This window comes from Neophocaena asiaeorientalis, unplaced genomic scaffold (genome assembly GCF_003031525.2).
Source record: "Neophocaena asiaeorientalis asiaeorientalis breed wild unplaced genomic scaffold, Neophocaena_asiaeorientalis_V1.1 scaffold381, whole genome shotgun sequence".
NCBI lineage: Eukaryota > Metazoa > Chordata > Mammalia > Artiodactyla > Phocoenidae > Neophocaena > Neophocaena asiaeorientalis.
This window is the reverse complement of record NW_020172812.1, coordinates 3012652-3029270: the sequence shown is the minus strand read 5'-3', so window position 1 is coordinate 3029270 and position 16619 is coordinate 3012652. Positions and strand designations below refer to the sequence as shown.

General features: G+C 44.2%; 1 protein-coding gene across 2 annotated transcripts in view; it reads right to left on the bottom strand.

Moving 5' to 3' along the window:
- ARHGAP25 (Rho GTPase activating protein 25) overlaps positions 1–14497 on the bottom strand; it is an 84661-nt gene extending 70164 nt beyond the window's left edge. The window contains exon 1 of one of the 2 annotated variants that reach the window (XM_024741619.1): positions 14027–14497. In XM_024741619.1, the coding sequence (XP_024597387.1) occupies positions 14027–14087 (61 nt within the window). In that variant the 5' untranslated portion in view covers positions 14088–14497. Of the gene's footprint in view, positions 1–13749; positions 13852–14026 lie in introns of those variants that run through there. The other variant, XM_024741618.1, reaches the window with a different exon arrangement.
- Positions 14498–16619: the final 2122 nt, after the last annotated feature.

Below are 16619 nucleotides of genomic sequence, written 5' to 3'. Positions count from 1 at the left end.
AGAGAGAGTGGCAGACAGGCCCGAGGTGGCCTTGAGCTCCAAGTGTTTAAGGAGCTAGGACGTGGGCGTGGCTGAAGGGCAGTGTGAGAGGAGCAGAGGAGAGGCAGGTGGGTTGGGGGGAAGGGGTTGGGGGTCAGACCCCACAGGCAGGGATAATTAGTTTGAATCTCATACTGATGGTTTTCAAGAAGACGTTCCACAAGTTGATTTCTGCTTTTAAACGCTATCAAGTCTGGCCATGGCGCAGAGCGTATATTGTACAGCAGTGGTCCCCAACCTTTTGGGCACCAGGGACCAGTTTTGTGGAAGACAATTTTTCCATGGGGGGCAGAATGGTTCAGGCGGTGATGCGAGCAATGGGAAGCCATGGGGAGCGGCAGACGAAGCTTCACTCGCTGGCCCACGGCTCGCCTCCTTCTGTGCGGCCCCAGTCCTAACAGGCTGCGGACCGGTACCAGTCCGCAGCCCGGGGGGCTGGGGACCCCTGTTCTACAGGGCAAGAGTGGAGGCAGGAAGACTAGTTAGCAAAAAATTGAAGATACTCAGCAAGAAATGATGGTGTTTACAGTATCAGAGATAATTGAAAATAATCAGATGAGAAACACAAATCGCTAACGAATCCAAAAGTTTTTTTCTGGTGGATTAGATGCAGGGTGGTAGAGAAAAACATGAATGGAAGATGACCGTAGGCGGAACCTTGAGCAACCGGGTGAAAGGTAGAGTCTTTTATTGATGTCAGCTAAACTGGGTGGGGAGGAATGCGAAGAGAGACAATTCTGGACTCTGTGTCGGATGTACTGGGAGAGAGAAGCCCCAGAGGGATCCAGGTGGAGATGGTGAGCAGTCTGGAGCCCAGCAGACAGACCAGGACGAATGTACAAAAGGATAGACGGGATTTAAAGCCATGGGAAGGGATGAGACTACCCAGCAAGTGAGGGTGGATGAGAGAAGAGGACGAGGGAACTGAGCCCTGGGGCCAGAGCTGGCCTCATAGACACGCAACCTGTGCGGTTGTGCTGAACCCCAGGTCCCTTGCACCTGGTACAATCCTCTGTGGCCGCCATCTTGCAATTCTTCATAATTTGGATCTAGAAGCTCCACATTTTCACTCCTCACCAGGCCCTGCAAATGATGGAGCCACTTCTGCCTCAGACACTTCAGAGTTAAGAATCTGGTGGAGACGGAGACTCCATCAAAGAAAGCTCAAAAAGAGTGATTAATGGGGTAAGGAAGGCCCAGAGTACGGTATCAAGCCAGCCCAGAGATTATTTCTGGGAGGAAATGGCCAACTGTGTCAAACACCGCAGGGCACTGGAGTGAGACAAGGACAGCGATAGATGCACCCTTGGCCAAGTTCCCGACAATCAGTGACTTTGACGATGACCTTCTTGGCAGTGTGGCCTGCACCAGTCCTTAATTTGGCTGACTATAGAATGACAAGAGACAAGTGACCACCAACACTGGAGAATGTATGACAAGAATATACAGATGGAGGCCCCCTCATCCTATCCCCCACACCTCTTCTCTTCCCACTGCCCGCTCGCTCCATTTCGCAGAGTGAGAGGCCCCACACACATGCACGTCGACACGCCAGCCCAGACATCCAAGCTCTGTTCCGGGCCTCCCTGCCATCAACCTTCTGCAGAACAACCACTAGGAGGACCCAGGAAGACAGGCGGGCCGGCCCTGGAAAGAGCTCTGGCTATCCTTGCAGGGAATTTCACGTTCCCGAGTGGTCTAGACAGCTAGCAGGGCCCAGGCTACAGGTGGGCAGACACCTCGGCAGCTAGAGCCCGACCAGAGCAGGACCCTGTAAGATCCAGGCCTCCAAACGGTGGTCCCGTGCCCAAATGAAAGGGCGGTCCTGGCGGTGACGACATGGGTAGCCGGAAGCACTTGTAGGTAGCAAAATGAGTTGGTGCTCATTCAGGTGCGCATACTTTTCTCTAAGAAATAAGAGTGTGACAGTGGGAGTAGGTGTTAAGGCCTTGAGGAGAGAAAAAATGTTTTGGGGAAAAGGAAAGGAAACTTACTAGCTAGGTGTAGCAGGCTTGTCTGGGTCTGTTGAACATCCACCTCACATGGTTCACAAATTTTAAGTAAATCCAGGCAGCTCAGTGGTCTCACTTTCCCCAGCAATGTTCAGGTGCCCATGTACAGGTGCCAAGAAAGTGGCTCGTTGGGTTTAAACAGGGTTAGGGGCAGAGGAGTTAAGGGTGTTTGTTCCACAGCTCTGCAATGCCAGAATTAGCAGTCTATGGTCAAGAGGACATAAAGGAGGATTGATGGTGAAAAAGTGGTAGAACCAATGGAATGGGAGCTCACTGACTGAGGGCCGAGAATCGCTGGAGTGGGTGCCTGCAAGTGAGGCTTCAGAGATGGTACAGTTATGAGGGAGGACATGGTTTACTTAGGACCATGAGCCGTTTCTTTCAAGAAACATTTTTTATCCGGAACCCTACTTTGTATCTGTAAAGACACAAAAGGTGATGAAATCATCCGTCGCTTCCGTTATAATGCTGGGCATTTCAGGCCACAGAGGATGAGATATGGGGATAACTTTGTGATGACCAGAGACTGGTTAAATCCAGGGCTTTCTGGAGAGAAATAAGGGAAACGGACCAAGTTTCCGGGTAGAAATGTAGTTATGTTGTCTGTGGGCGCCCTCTACTGGCACTTAGTCAGAATAGCCATCTGGGGTTGGAAGCTTTTGGGGGTGTGTGTGGGTGTGTGGGTGTTTTAATTCACGAGTGAAAACTTGCCCCTTATAGATATTTAGGGGTTATGGCTCAAGTGGGCAAGGAAACTTTAGTTACGGAACAAACCCTACGTCAGCATTTTAAATGTCACAGTCTCGGTTACGTCATTTATGACTTTCTGATTCTCTTCAAAGAGAGCCCTGCTTAACCCTCACCTTGAGGGTCTCTCCAATGGGATTGAGCTACTTGAAGTCAAGACCTTAATATTTTTTTATCTTCTTACATCCTGAGCCTAGTACCCTGCCCAGCATATTGTAGGTGTCTGATAAATGTGTCAATCAGAACAGAAGGGCAATGAGCAAACGAGCAAAGTGGTACAATGTCACAGAAGAAGGAGGGTTTAATCCTACTTGGCCAATTCAGGAAGGCTTCCAAGAGGAGAAGGGTGGTGGCCATGGTGATGGGGAGGGACAGGTAAAGTTGAAATGAATCCAGAAAATAGAAGAGCAAACCTAGGGGCCAGATAGAGACTCCACCAGGCAGGGATTTTTGTGTGATTCTGGAAAGAAGTTCCCTGTTATATGAAGGACAGCTGTGGCTCCCAATCCTTCCTGAGAAAGTATGAGCAAGAAACTTAAAATTTCATAAAAACAGAGAGAGGAAGCTAGCATGGCAGACTCAGGCAGGCTGAAGGAAGAATCTGGCAGGATTTTTAACCATGAGTACTGAAAAAAGAACAACAATTCAAGGTTTAAAGATTCCCCATAATTTTTTTACCCTAAAATGTGCGACCTCACCGGAAATTCAGTTCAATAGATAATACAGAGCACTTTTACAATGATGGCATTCTTTTCTCAAAATGCCTTGTTTTCTCAGACACAGAGCGTGGGACCAGGGTGACTTTTCTGGGTTTCATACTGAGTATCTCATATCTCAGGAACCCCCTGAGTCCCAGGGGAATCGGGACAGCTGGTCACCCTAGCTGAGCAGGGGAACTCAGAACAGCTCAGATGGAGAAGGCTGGTGCCCAAGCTGGGCTCGGGACAGAGCACAAAGGGCCCTGGCTGAGAATGGACAGGGGATGCCAACTTACTCTGTACCTGTGATCATCATAGCTCTGGGTTGTGAGCCCAGTGCGATTCCTCACCCACCAGCAAAATGGGTTTCTGGGTTCTAAACGACCAAGTGCCCAGAGGAAATTGCAAAAGAGCAAGGAGGGGGGAGAATGCACTCACAAGGACCCTTGGGTTGCAACAGGAGAACTGAGGCCAAGGAAGACAGAGGTCTCATCTTGAAGGTCCTGCTGTTTCTTCACAATTGTATCTAAAAATAACGACCTGGAAATGAGTAGTTGGCCACACGTGGGATTCTTACAGAACTGGAAAAACTAAACTGCTGCTGCTGTAACTCACACGTAAGACATCACAGACATTAACCATTGACCCCAGTGAGGCCCAAACAAACAGCATGCAACCTCACTTCGATGGCCAGAGATACTTGTGACAGTGGGAGACGTCTGCAGCTCTGGCGGAAGCAGCTCCTCAGCAATGGAAGAGGGTCACGCAGGTGGTGCACAGCCCAGAGTCACTCTTTTCCTACCCAGAGTAAGAGGAGTATGAGGAACGGTCCCTATCACAGCAGCACGGAGACAGGGACCTTTCTACAGCAAGCATCCTGCAGGACACTTACCAGAAGCCCTTCCTCATCCTTATAGGAAAGTCACAACTCAGGTACTTTACCAACTTAGGAAAGAAATGGCAAAAACAAACAAAACAAAACAAAAAAAAGAAAAGCAAGAGGAAAGGAAAAGGACAAACGATGAAAAGTGATGTAGCTGTGTAAACATAGTGGATGAAATTTGTATGCCTTAAGGAAGGGCTGCAGAGTCAAAGACTGGAGGTGAAGGAGTCAGAAACAAGACGCGCCAGGCAACCCCAGAGCAGCAGTGCTGTGGTGAGCCGGGGGCTGACACTGGGCAGCAAAGGGGATCAGCAGATGCTGAAAAGGCCATTTGTCTAAAGAAAAAAGAGAAGAACTAAACGGGACCAAGACAAACTAAACTGGCACTGCTGGCTGGGGCTTTCACCAAAGACTTGGCTGGAAGGAGTTGATAGCGTACCCACATTGTAGTCATGCGCTTGGCGGCAGTGATGATGACAAGTGATATTTACAAAGCACATGCCGATGTCTGCTGTTATGCTAAGGGTTTTACCAAGATCGTCTCCTTTAATCGTCACAATAGCCATATGGGTTAGCACTGTGACTATGCCCATTTTACAGATAAAGAAAGTGAGAACCAAGGTCACATGACTAGCGACTAGTGACGGTGGAATTTAAGGTAACTTTCTAACTACCATACTGTTCACAGTTGGCTTGTGTCACTGTAGCTAGTTCAGACTTTGTTAGAAACTTTTATGGTAAACTTTATAAAAATCATTTTTAAATATGAAAAAAATATTTTATATCAGCAACAGAAACTCCATACTGTACCACTTCCTCTTTCACTTTGAAACTCTCAGACCAACAAGGAAGCCTACAGATGGTTCAGAAGCCATAGGCCAGGGTTCCAGCGGTAGAGTATCACCAGCCCCATCTGGAACATCTGTGTGTACACATTTTGGAGGTGGGTGAGTAGCATAAGGATGAAGTGAAGCAGCTGTCACAGGGCACAATATTGAGAATGTTCCTTGAAAGAACGTGTCGTGTAGAGGTGAGCAAATACATGTTACGTGAATGAATGAATGAAATGAAAATGATCGGCCTCGGTGTACTGAAGCCACCATCATTACATATAACTAGCAAAAAAAATATGAGTGGGGCTTCCCTGGTGGCACAGTGGTTGAGAGTCCACCTGCCGATGCAGGGGACACGGGTTTGTGCCCCGGTCCAGGAAGATCCCACATGCCGCGGAGCGGCTGGGCCTGTGAGCCATGGCCGCTGAGCCTGCGCGTCCAGAGCCTGTGCTCCGCAACGGGAGAGGCCACAACAGTGAGAGGCCCGCGTACCGCAAAAAAAATAAATAAATAAAATAAAATATGAGTGGTCATAGAATTGTGTTTTCATTTATGAACTAAAAGAATTGATTCTCAGCACCCATGTTCTTTGAACACTGTTTTTAGAAAAATTATAATGCCCAGTTGCCACTAATAAGTATGAAATTTATTCACAGGCTACCTGAGGAGTTGTTTACTGATAGCTTTTGCATATACTTACACTCTCTCCTTAAAAGACTTCATGGGTTTTTCATCTTCCAATAGAAAACTCATTTGCAATGAACACATAAATTTATACCAAAGACAAAGGAAAATATAAGTCTGCTAATTGAATGGGTAAAAGTTGTGATTGAGCTTCAATTTAGCTCTGAGTTTCCTGGCAGACAAGGCAAAAAAAGAAAAACAATAGGTTTCACAATTAACAGAAAGGAGGAAGCATGCCAGTCCCTCAAAGGAGACAAAGTAGGAGCACTGAAGTCTCAGTGAATTTTCTCACCTAGGGTTACACATAGGAGTCACCTGCATTGTTCATTTCTTGTTCTCATTTTTACAAAATAATCAGGAGCAGATTTCATGAAATCGTTACCTGCGGTGATGATTAAAACTGATGGTGTGACAGTAAAGTGCAGCTTAGTGAGACCATCTGTAAGGATGCCAAGGTAATGTAGCCCAAGCACAGCTTCTAGTTTGATCTGAGGTTAGAAATCAGATTATCTATAAAGAAAGGAAACAGGTGTTTGCTAAACACCTAACGTGTTATGTGCATGAAATGTTTTCTTCCTCTCAACATACATATTATTAATTCTGTTTAATAATTAAGTGAATGTTTTACTGGGATTTACTGCAAATCAGCAAAGGGGTCCCAAGCTCACGCACTCTCTTTTGTACCACACACACACCTTCCTGCACTCCTACACTCTTATCAAGAAAAGCCAATGGGCAATTCATCCCTTAGACAAGCTTCTGTCGGTGCCACTTTTTACAGGCAATTCGAGTTAATTCTCTCCAGAGAGGGCCTAGAGCGCTGGGGTTGCACATTACTGATTAAGGAGAAATTTCTTTGTTTAAAAACCAAGCGGATGGGAGTAAAGACGCAGACCTACTAGAGAATGGACTTGAGGACACGGGGAGGGGGAAGGGTAAGCTGGGACGAAGTGAGCGAGTGGCATGGACATATATACACTACCAAATGTAAAATAGATAGCTAGTGGGAAGCAGCTGCATAGCACAGGGAGATCAGCTCCGTGCTTTGTGACCACCTAGAGAGGTGAGATAGGCAGGGTGGGAGGGAGGGAGACGCAAGAGGGAAGAGATATGGGAATATATATATATATACATATACATATATGTATATGTATAGCTGATTCACTTTGTTATAAAGCAGAAACTAGCACACCATTGTAAAGCAATTATACTCCAATAAAGATGTTTAAAATTAATTAATTAATTAATTAAAAAGATAAAAGCCAATCGATCAGTTGGTAGGTTTGACTCAAATCTCTCAAGTTCAGGAGGCTTCACTGAGCTCACTGCAAAGGAAGTCCACAGTTTCTAGATCTGTGAGTCTCTCTGTTTAAATGGCCTGGGAAAAGATTGTTACACTCTCCTTCCAGTGATAGGTAGACTCAAGGTCTCCCAGGGGACAAGATGTCTACACTGTGACTGAAATGTGATAGAGCCTAATTTAGCTCTGAGCTTCCCGGCAGCCAAGACAAAAAGAGAAATACAATGAGTTTCACAGCTGTCTTAACAGAAACGAGGAAGCACGCCAGTCCCTCAAAGGAGACAAAGTGTGGGCTAAAGCACGGGCAGGAATCAGGTGGTAGTAAGGGAGCCCTGAGTAGAGAGGCTCCAGGTGGATGAGAAAGGGCAGGGAACTGAAAAGGACATGGCTGGGGTCTAGAGTGTGCGTGCGTCTGCTTGGGGAAGCACCTGTGGCAAGAGTAAGCGGGCAGGTCTAATCCCTTCACAAGGAGGAGCTACACAAAATTATAGAGTTTTTTCTTCTCCAAAAGAACAGGGACCATCAGGAAAATCAGTCTGAGAAGGTTGGCAAGTCTGGGACTCACTGAAGAACATACACATCTATATCTTAAAGATGTATCTATAGATATCTTTTATCTATAGATATATAGATAAAAATGAATGGCAGTGTTGGGGAGAGAGGTGGCGGGACCAGCATGCCGATTCCTAGGAGCCCTCCTGTGACTCCCACGGCTGTTATCATAGGACTGGTCTTGATGTTCTGTAATTGTTTCTCTGTCTATGCCACACTAGCCTGTAAGCCTTGGAGGAGCAGAGAGCAGGACCGCCTTTAGATTTGCTTGCCAGACCCATGGGTGTCATTTTGTGTGTGTGTGTGTAAAGTGATTTTGATTTTTTAGAACGTATTCAAAGGAAGAACAAAAAAAGCTTTCAAGAAGAAAAATGGTGATGAGTAAAGCATAAGACAAGAAATGTAAATTATTTTCTCTCTTTGTAACTCCCATATCTCAGTTCCCCTCTGGGGACTCCACAATACTTACATACCACCCCCAGGCTGGAATCTGTCCCATTGGCCTGCACCTCACCCTGGCTCTTCCTGTGGTATTTCCCTGAGTCTCCACGGGTGCCCTTTTGTCTCAATTGCTGTGCCAACGCTGAGGCTTCCCATTAGCTCTTTACACACTCCCTTCTCCTCTATCCAATGGAAAAACCACAGAGCTGCCTCGTGAGAGGCACTTTTTCTTTCATGCTGTCTTGTGTGTGATGGACCATCATCACCAACTTAGTCTTCTTAACCAGTCCCAGGATCTTTCCAACACCCCTATAGTGAGCATCTTGCCGATGACCACGTGTAGGTCCTGGCTGGTTGCAACCTCTGCAGCTGCAGGAGGGCTTGGCACCTGGCTGTCGACTGCCAAGCAGCATGTGCCAGCAGACCTTGTGCCAACACGTCTGGCCAAGCACTGGAATTTGTTTTAGCTTTGAGTATTCTTAATCATGTAGTTAATACTTGTTCACTATAGAAACTCTGGAAAATACTTATAAAGTAATAATACATACATGTGTGGTTATACCTCACCCATAAATCCTTCACCCATAATTAGCTACTCCAGTTGGCCCTTGAACAACACAGGTTTGAACTGCGCAGGTCCGCTTATAGGTGAATTTTTTTGATAAATATAGTTCCTGTGTTTTCATTTTACAGATCTTTAAGTGCAGCGAAAAGTTTGTGTTCGATTGGAGATCCTTTTGCTATTTCAACATCTTGCCCCCTTGAGTGAGTCATTTATCAATTCCTTTGTTTCTGAGGCAGAGATAGTAGTACTCAGATTTCTGCCTGCACGGAATGGGGAGGGAGGGTCCTGCGCCCCTAACACCCCCATTGTTCAAGGGTCAACTGTATTAACAAATTGTATATCTCCTTCCAGATTTTTGAGTGTTTATTTACGCGTTCGTTTCTTTGTTCATTTTATATACAATAATAAAATAACTTCTCATGTTACTACCAATAACGTTAGTTAGGTACATTTGGAGCTTCCCAAATGCATTTCCCTTTCTTTTCCCTACAGAAGTAACAACCATCCAGAACTTTATATTAATCAATTCCTCATTTTTCTTTATAGTTTTGCCATATACGTACACAGTTTTTAAGCTTCCTGTAAATGAATCCCCATTCTGATCTTCTGTGACTTCCCTTTTCTGCCTAAAATTAAGTTTTTGCTATTCAGACTCATTGAAATATATGACCACAATTAATTAGTTTTTACTCTTGGGTAGCATTACATTTTATAAAGATACTACAATTTATTTTTCTATTCTGTTATTGATGGGCACTTGGGTTGTTTCCTGCCCCTTGTTATTTCAAGAAATACTACTATGGAACTTCCGTACATCTCTTCTTGTTCATATACACGATAGCTTCTCCAGGGCCAGTCTCCAGAGGGAAATGGCTGCTTCATAGAGTTTGTACATCATCAGTTTCACTGAGCAATGCTAAATTGTTTTCCAAAATTGTTTTATTCTTAGTGTCTGAGAGTTCCTATTGCTCCGTGTCCTCGACAACGCTGGGTATTGTCAGAATTTTTCATTTTAGCAATTTTGGTGGGTGAGGTTAGGTATGTCATTGTGCTTTTAATTTACATTTCCTTATTACTGTGATCAACCATATTTCCATATATTTATTGGCAGTATTATTCCTATCCTGTAAAATGCCTATTCATGTTGTTTCTTCATTTTTTAAACTATTTTTTGATTCATAGGACTTATTTATATATTCAATTCTCTCTGTCTCTGTGGATCTCTGTATCTATCTATGCATCTGTTTATCTAAAACTGTACTTTCAAATCTGACAGCTTTTAACAAGAATAATAACCTACATTGGAAATTGGTCTAGTTACAGAGTCTTAAGTAACAAATATTTTTATTCCCTTTACTCTGATTTTCTAAAGAGCAAAACTAGATCCCATATCAGACAAATAATGATTTATCAAGTGGAAAAAAGCCCTCCACTACTGTTGTTTTTCACTTCACTACTTGGGAGATTAGAATAAAGAATTTTTGTTTCTGGATAATATTTTTTCAACATTGAATTTCAGAGGGTAAAAAAAAGTTGAAAACAACTGTCCCTCCAAAGTCACTTTTTTAATGTATCTCAGAGTCATATGCTCTCTAGGGCTCATTTTCCCCTCATTTGGCTTAGGGGAGCAGAGAAAAATGTAATAGTGCCTGCAACTGGATACAATGTGGGTGGTCCTGAAATTCACCCAGAGATCTTCCAACTAAGCCCTCCCCAGCAGCCGGGCAGGAAGGGCTTTCCCTGGATGGTCAATACCCTCTCAATAGAGCACCTACATGCCAGCCTCTGGATGTGCCATACCCTTGGACAGTGTGCAAAAAAGGACACTGCATCCTAGAACCCACCCTCTAGGGCTTACAGTTCAGTTAGAAAGACAAATAAATGAAAGAGTAAAAGATATGAGTAACACTACATGAAAGAAATGGAAGGCTATCGTGATTTTAGCCATTGGACTAAAATTGAAGATGACAAAGGATCGAAGGAAGAAGTATGTGCTCCTGGCTCCACCTCAAGTCAAGTCTGTTGGCTCTGCGTTTCCCTTGCCTCCAAGCCCTGTTCCCTCCTAGGACTAATAGGTCAGACGCAGGGTAGCTTGGGTCACATTCTCCCACCGCTTGCAGACCCATGGTGTGGTCTCTGGTCAGCCTCCCAGCCACTGGGGCCCTCCCCACTCTCTGAGATGGAAGTACAGAGAGTCCTCCACCCTCTCTCGGAGACTTCCACTTTCATTCCAGCCCTGGCTCAGCACTCACAAGATTCAGAGGGAACTAGAAGTGCCGCTCACCAAAAAGACGTTGGAGCCGCTTCCTGGGACACGTCGTGGATCAGTGTCTTGCTATTTCCCTAAGTAAGTGCTGAACCTGGTGTCCTCCTAGGGCACTGCCCATTCCCTGAAGTTATATCTTACTAAGAGCCTCTTGAAAGTTGACCTTGACAATGAATCATGAGGTAATACTTGGATTCCAGTCCCAAGTGACCTGATAACCACACCCTCTTGGTGATGATCTATTCCAGTGGTTTTCGACTAGGAGAGATATCTCTCCCCAGACATCCAGTAACCTCTGGAGATATTTTTGGTTGTCACAACTGATAGTGGTAGGGGAGTGCTACTGTCATCTAGTGGATAGGGGCTGAGGATGCTGCTAACATCCTATAATGTACAGGATAGCCTCCATCACTGAGAACTAACCAGCCCAGAATATCTGTAGTGTCCAGACTGAGAAACCCAGACCTACTCCTGACTAGCCCAGTCTGGAAAAACCACAGGTCGTGACTCCCAGCTCCACACAATTTTTAATAGACGTGAGCTTCTTCGGTTATTCTTAAGTCAGTTCCTACAGTCACACCTGGACACAGGGTGCTGGAGAAGGGACCAGAGGTCCCATGGTTGAGTCAATGACTCTTACAGGCTCAGCCTGTGATCTGAATTCTCATCAAGGTGACACTCACAAAAAGTATTCTGGCTGCAGTTCAATCTCTCGGGGTGACAAACTTGTAAATGGCACGGAAAATGACAAGGGCTCCTCTGTATTTCATTATGTAATTATGATTTTTTTCATTAAAAAATACTAAATAATATCTGCTTGTACTCAATCATTCATTCAGTCAACAAATATTTGTTGTGTGCCCACTAGGACCTGGCACCATGCTCTATGCTAAATGAATGGTAATTGTCCAAGTCTACTAACCTAGACCACAGCCGGACTTCCTGATCAGGTGAGATGGAGGACTGGGAGCTTATTAAATTGAAGATGCTTGGATCTCCCTTCAAAGATTCTGATTTTACAAGTCAGGGTGATGCCCAGGAATCTGCATTTTTAGTGAGCACTTGTGACTTCTAACACAGGCTAACTATGGGACCATGTTTTAAGAAACGTTGGTAGAAATCATGAAATCTACCCAACCTCATCCCAGGTCTGAGATTATGCAGACCTTCACTCTCATGTGGTAACGTCCTCTATCCCTGAAAACAAATCATTTAACCATTTAATCCATTAATCATTTAACCATTAATGTCTCAAGCTTCCATTTTTAAAAGAAGGAGAATAAGACTTGTTCAAACACGGATGGTGAGAGGGTAGAATGACCCCATGTAAAGAGAAGCAAGACATTTTCAAAAGGAACAGAATCATAGAAGTTTTACTTCTAAAAACAAATTTTTTATGACATACAATAGAATGAACATTGGCCAAGTACATTGATATCAACAGTAGTTAGGAGAAAAACCTCTGATTATGTAAAATCTCTCATTCTCTGAACCGACCTTCGATGATTCCCAGCTTGGTTAGGGACCACTAATCCTCCCTGGTTACCAAGATAAATGGCTTCTCTGATTGCTCTCAATTTTCTTTCAACTTCTTTCTCAGACCTATATCATTAACACTCAGATATGTGACTTTGCAGTGGACCCCTTGCTTTAGTAGCTCATTAACCACTGTTAGAGGACCAGGTTTAAACCTGTTCCAAGCAAAACTTTTCCTAGCCATTAGAAACACCTTAATACTTATCTATGTCCATTAACAAGGAAGTTATCTCACTATACAAGCATAAGGGCAAAACACAGGGAATCATTTCCAGCCCAACTGCTCTATTCTAAATTACTGGGGTCAATTTAATAGTAGACGGAACCCATATAAAGAAACTCATGATAACAATTATAGAACAGATTAAAATCAGTGTATCACATGAATGGACCTAGAGATTATCGTACTAAGTAAAGTAAGCCAGAGAAAAAGATAAATATCATATGATATTGCTTATATGTGGTATCTTTAAAAAAATGATACAAATGAACTTATTTACAAAACAGGAATAGACTCACAGACACGAATACAAACTTATGGTTACCAAAGGGGGAAGGGCAGGGAAGAAATAAATTAGGAGTTTCAGATTAAAATATACACGCTACTATATAAAAAATAGATTACCAACAAGGACCTACTGTATAACACAGGGAGCTATACTCAATATCTTGTCATAACATATAATGGAAGATGATGTAAAAAAAGAATATATATGTTTATATACATGTACAATTGAATCACTTTGCTGTACACCTGAAACCAACACAACAGTACAACTCAACTATATTTCAATAAAAAATTTTTTAAAAAATCAATGTATCACCAACATCATTAATGAGAAGAGGTATGAATTAAAGGCCAAAATATCTCAGAAAACATACCACAGTCCCCTAAAGTAATTAATCTAAAATGTATTCTGTCCCTTTAATTAAACGTGTCTTTGTTATACCTTCAAAGGTCTCTATATTCCTGTCTTGTCCACACTATTTACTTTTTGCTACAAGTAACACCACCTTAGCCCCGAGTCCACAGAGAACGTCTGGGGACCCAGTGGGCTCACAAAACAGAACACCTTGCACTCCTTTACAGATCAAGCATTTCCAAAGACTCCTACCAAAATCCACTCAAAATACGGATGAGTGTCCAAACAGGAGGGAAATTATCCTTCCATGATAAACAGAGAAAAACTCACCATGTTTTGTGAGATCTGTAGCCTTAGTCCATCCCAAGTACCCCAGATCCCACACACCAAGGAGCTCCATTCCCTCCACCTCCAAACAAAAAAGAACCCCTCCCCAGCACTTGGGAACTCTGAGCCATCATATCAGTTTGAATGCAAATTTTACCCCAAACCCAGCTCTGCCGACAGATTCATTTTTAAGTAGACTATGCTCCCTGCAGACCGACATGCAAATGGTGGGAACTCAAGTATGAGAACCACAAAGGCAGCAAAAAGAAGTTGACCATACCTATTTTCCCAGCCTCCCCTCGCAGGTTGAAATCCCAGTTTCTTGGCAACTTCAGGGACATTTTGCTTCTGGTTTGGGTGAGTTGCTGCTGAAGCAGGGAGTCTGCTTCAATTCACGCCCTTCTTGGCTTTTTGATCTTCTTGTCTCACAAGCTTGTGTGTGTGTGTGTTTTCCCCTTTACGATTGCTTCACAAGCAATCTTGGGTTTGAGGTTGATCTGCCAGCATGTCTTCTCCTTTCTCAGATGAAAGGTCCATCCATCTGTCACCGGGGATGGCACCCAAACCTGCCCACGGTCCCTCGCGGGGCTGGTACCTCATGAAGTGTGCACCCTGCTTTTCCTGCTTTCAGTATTACCAGAAATATCCCAGTTGACACTTCACTCTGCGTCATGGGAAGCAAAGCTCCTGTTCAAAAGAATCTCAGGCCTCACTGAGGCGAGGTCGTGATAAACAACGGCTGCCTCTTGGCTTTTTTTTTTTTTTTTTTTTTTTTTTTTTTTTTTTTTTTAACTGTCTGCTTCCTTGCATTTGAGGAAGTGGGTGGTTGTTCAGCGTAATGATACATTATAATCTCTTTCTTGAGAACATGGTTTTTGGAAATGCTTATATTGGTAGAGTGAGTGCTGTTGGGTTATAAGCCTAGAGGTTTGATTAAAAGAAAAAGAAAAGAAAATTCTAAGACTCTGGCCATCTACCTCTAAGGCTCCCTTCTCATTGAACAGAGTGGGCTTACAAAAACGGTCAATAAGACAAAGAGCTTTCCCCCAAAGTCACCTTCGTTTAGATCACCTTCTTTTAGTCACCTTCTTCCTGCTATAAGGCCCACATAGTAAGTTCTCCACCTACTCAGGACAAAGGTTCCAAGTGATCTCAGCCTGATGTCAGGAGGGTTCTGATGTATTTAGCTAATAAGTGAGCTTTAGCCGGGTAGACCCACTTAAGTGTTATAATGGTTCTTTGACCTTGTGTACAGGGTGTGGGTTTGGGAATCAGACTGATACGTGTTCACAACTCAGTTCTTCCACTTCCTAGCTCTGCAGCTTTTAACAAGCAACTGAATCTCTCTGGGCCTCAGTATGCTTAGCAGTAAAATGGGTTGATAATAACCGTGACTGCACAGAGCTGTGAAGGCATCTAGTACAGAGCTGGACGCATAGTGGTTACACCACAAACATCAGTTCAACCCTTATTCCATTTAGTTCAGTTCTATGACAGGCTTTCGTATGTTCAACTGGGCCAGACTAACCTAGTGATTAAGTATTTGGTCCAAGAGCCAGAATGCCTGTGTTCGAATCCTGGCCCAACCACTTTCTTGCTGTGTGACTTTGGATAAGTTTCTTGACTACTCTGTGCTTCAATATTCTCATCTATAAATGAGGCAAATAATAGGACCTACTTCAGAGGGCTATCATGAGGCTTATTAAAGAGAGTAGATAATAAGACTAATAAGGCTATAAGGTAATGGGACTAATAAGATAGTAGGTAAGAGTGCTCACAAGAGTCACTACTGGCCAGAATATGAGCTACACATCCTTGGTCCATTCATTCTTCAGCCCTCCTGGATGACTCTGCTATACTTTCTTCTTTGCCTCCATGTACTCACTCTGTTGATGCCCTGGCTTCCTGTTCCATTGAGAAAGTTGATGCAACTGGAGGAGAACGTCTGCAAGCTCCCATCACTGTAGCGCCCTCACTTCCATGCATGGAAGCTCACACACTCAATCTTCTCTCAGTTCCGAAGGATAAGCTGTGTCATCACTCCTCTATCTTTACTGCTTCATCAGTTTCTTCTCTCTCTTGGATCATTGCCACCAGCATTCACACGTATCTTTTGCTTTATGTTTTTTGTTTTTGTTTTTGTTTTTGTTTTTGTTTTTTGCGGTACGCAGGCCTCTCACTGCTGTGGCCTCTCCCTTTGCGGAGCACAGGCTCCAGACGTGCAGGCCCAGCAGCCACGGCCCACGGGCCCAGCCGCTCCGCGGCATGTGGGATCTTCCCGGACCGGGGCACGAACCCGTGTCCCCCATATCGGCAGGCGGACTCTCAACCACTGTGCCACCAGGGAAGCCCCACACTTATTCTTTGATATACTATAGTTTAAAAAATCTCTCTCGATGTCATTTCCCCCTTTGGCTACAGCCCCATTTCTCTCCTTCATTTCTGAGCCAAGTTTTCATAAGAATTGTCTATACTTGCAAACACTTGTCCTACTATGCTCTCCTGAATCTTTTTGGTTGATGTTTTCCTCCCATGACTCCACCGAGTATATTCTGATCAAGGACATCAACCACATCCCTGTCACGGAACCCACTGGTCAATTCCACACGTCATCTCACTTTGACACATTTGATTCCTTTCTCCAAGCCCAAGCCCTCTCTCCACTTGGCTCCCAGGGCTCCTCACTGGTGTGGTTGTCTGCCTGTCGTGCTGCTTCATCTCCATTTCCTTGCTGATTCCGTCTCACCTCCCTGACCTCTTAACAGTGAAGGAAACCAGGATTCACTCACTGGACTACTCTTCCATCTATACCCACACCTTGGTGAGCTCATCTGTCTCAAGGCTTTAAATGCCATGCATCTACTGATCCATCC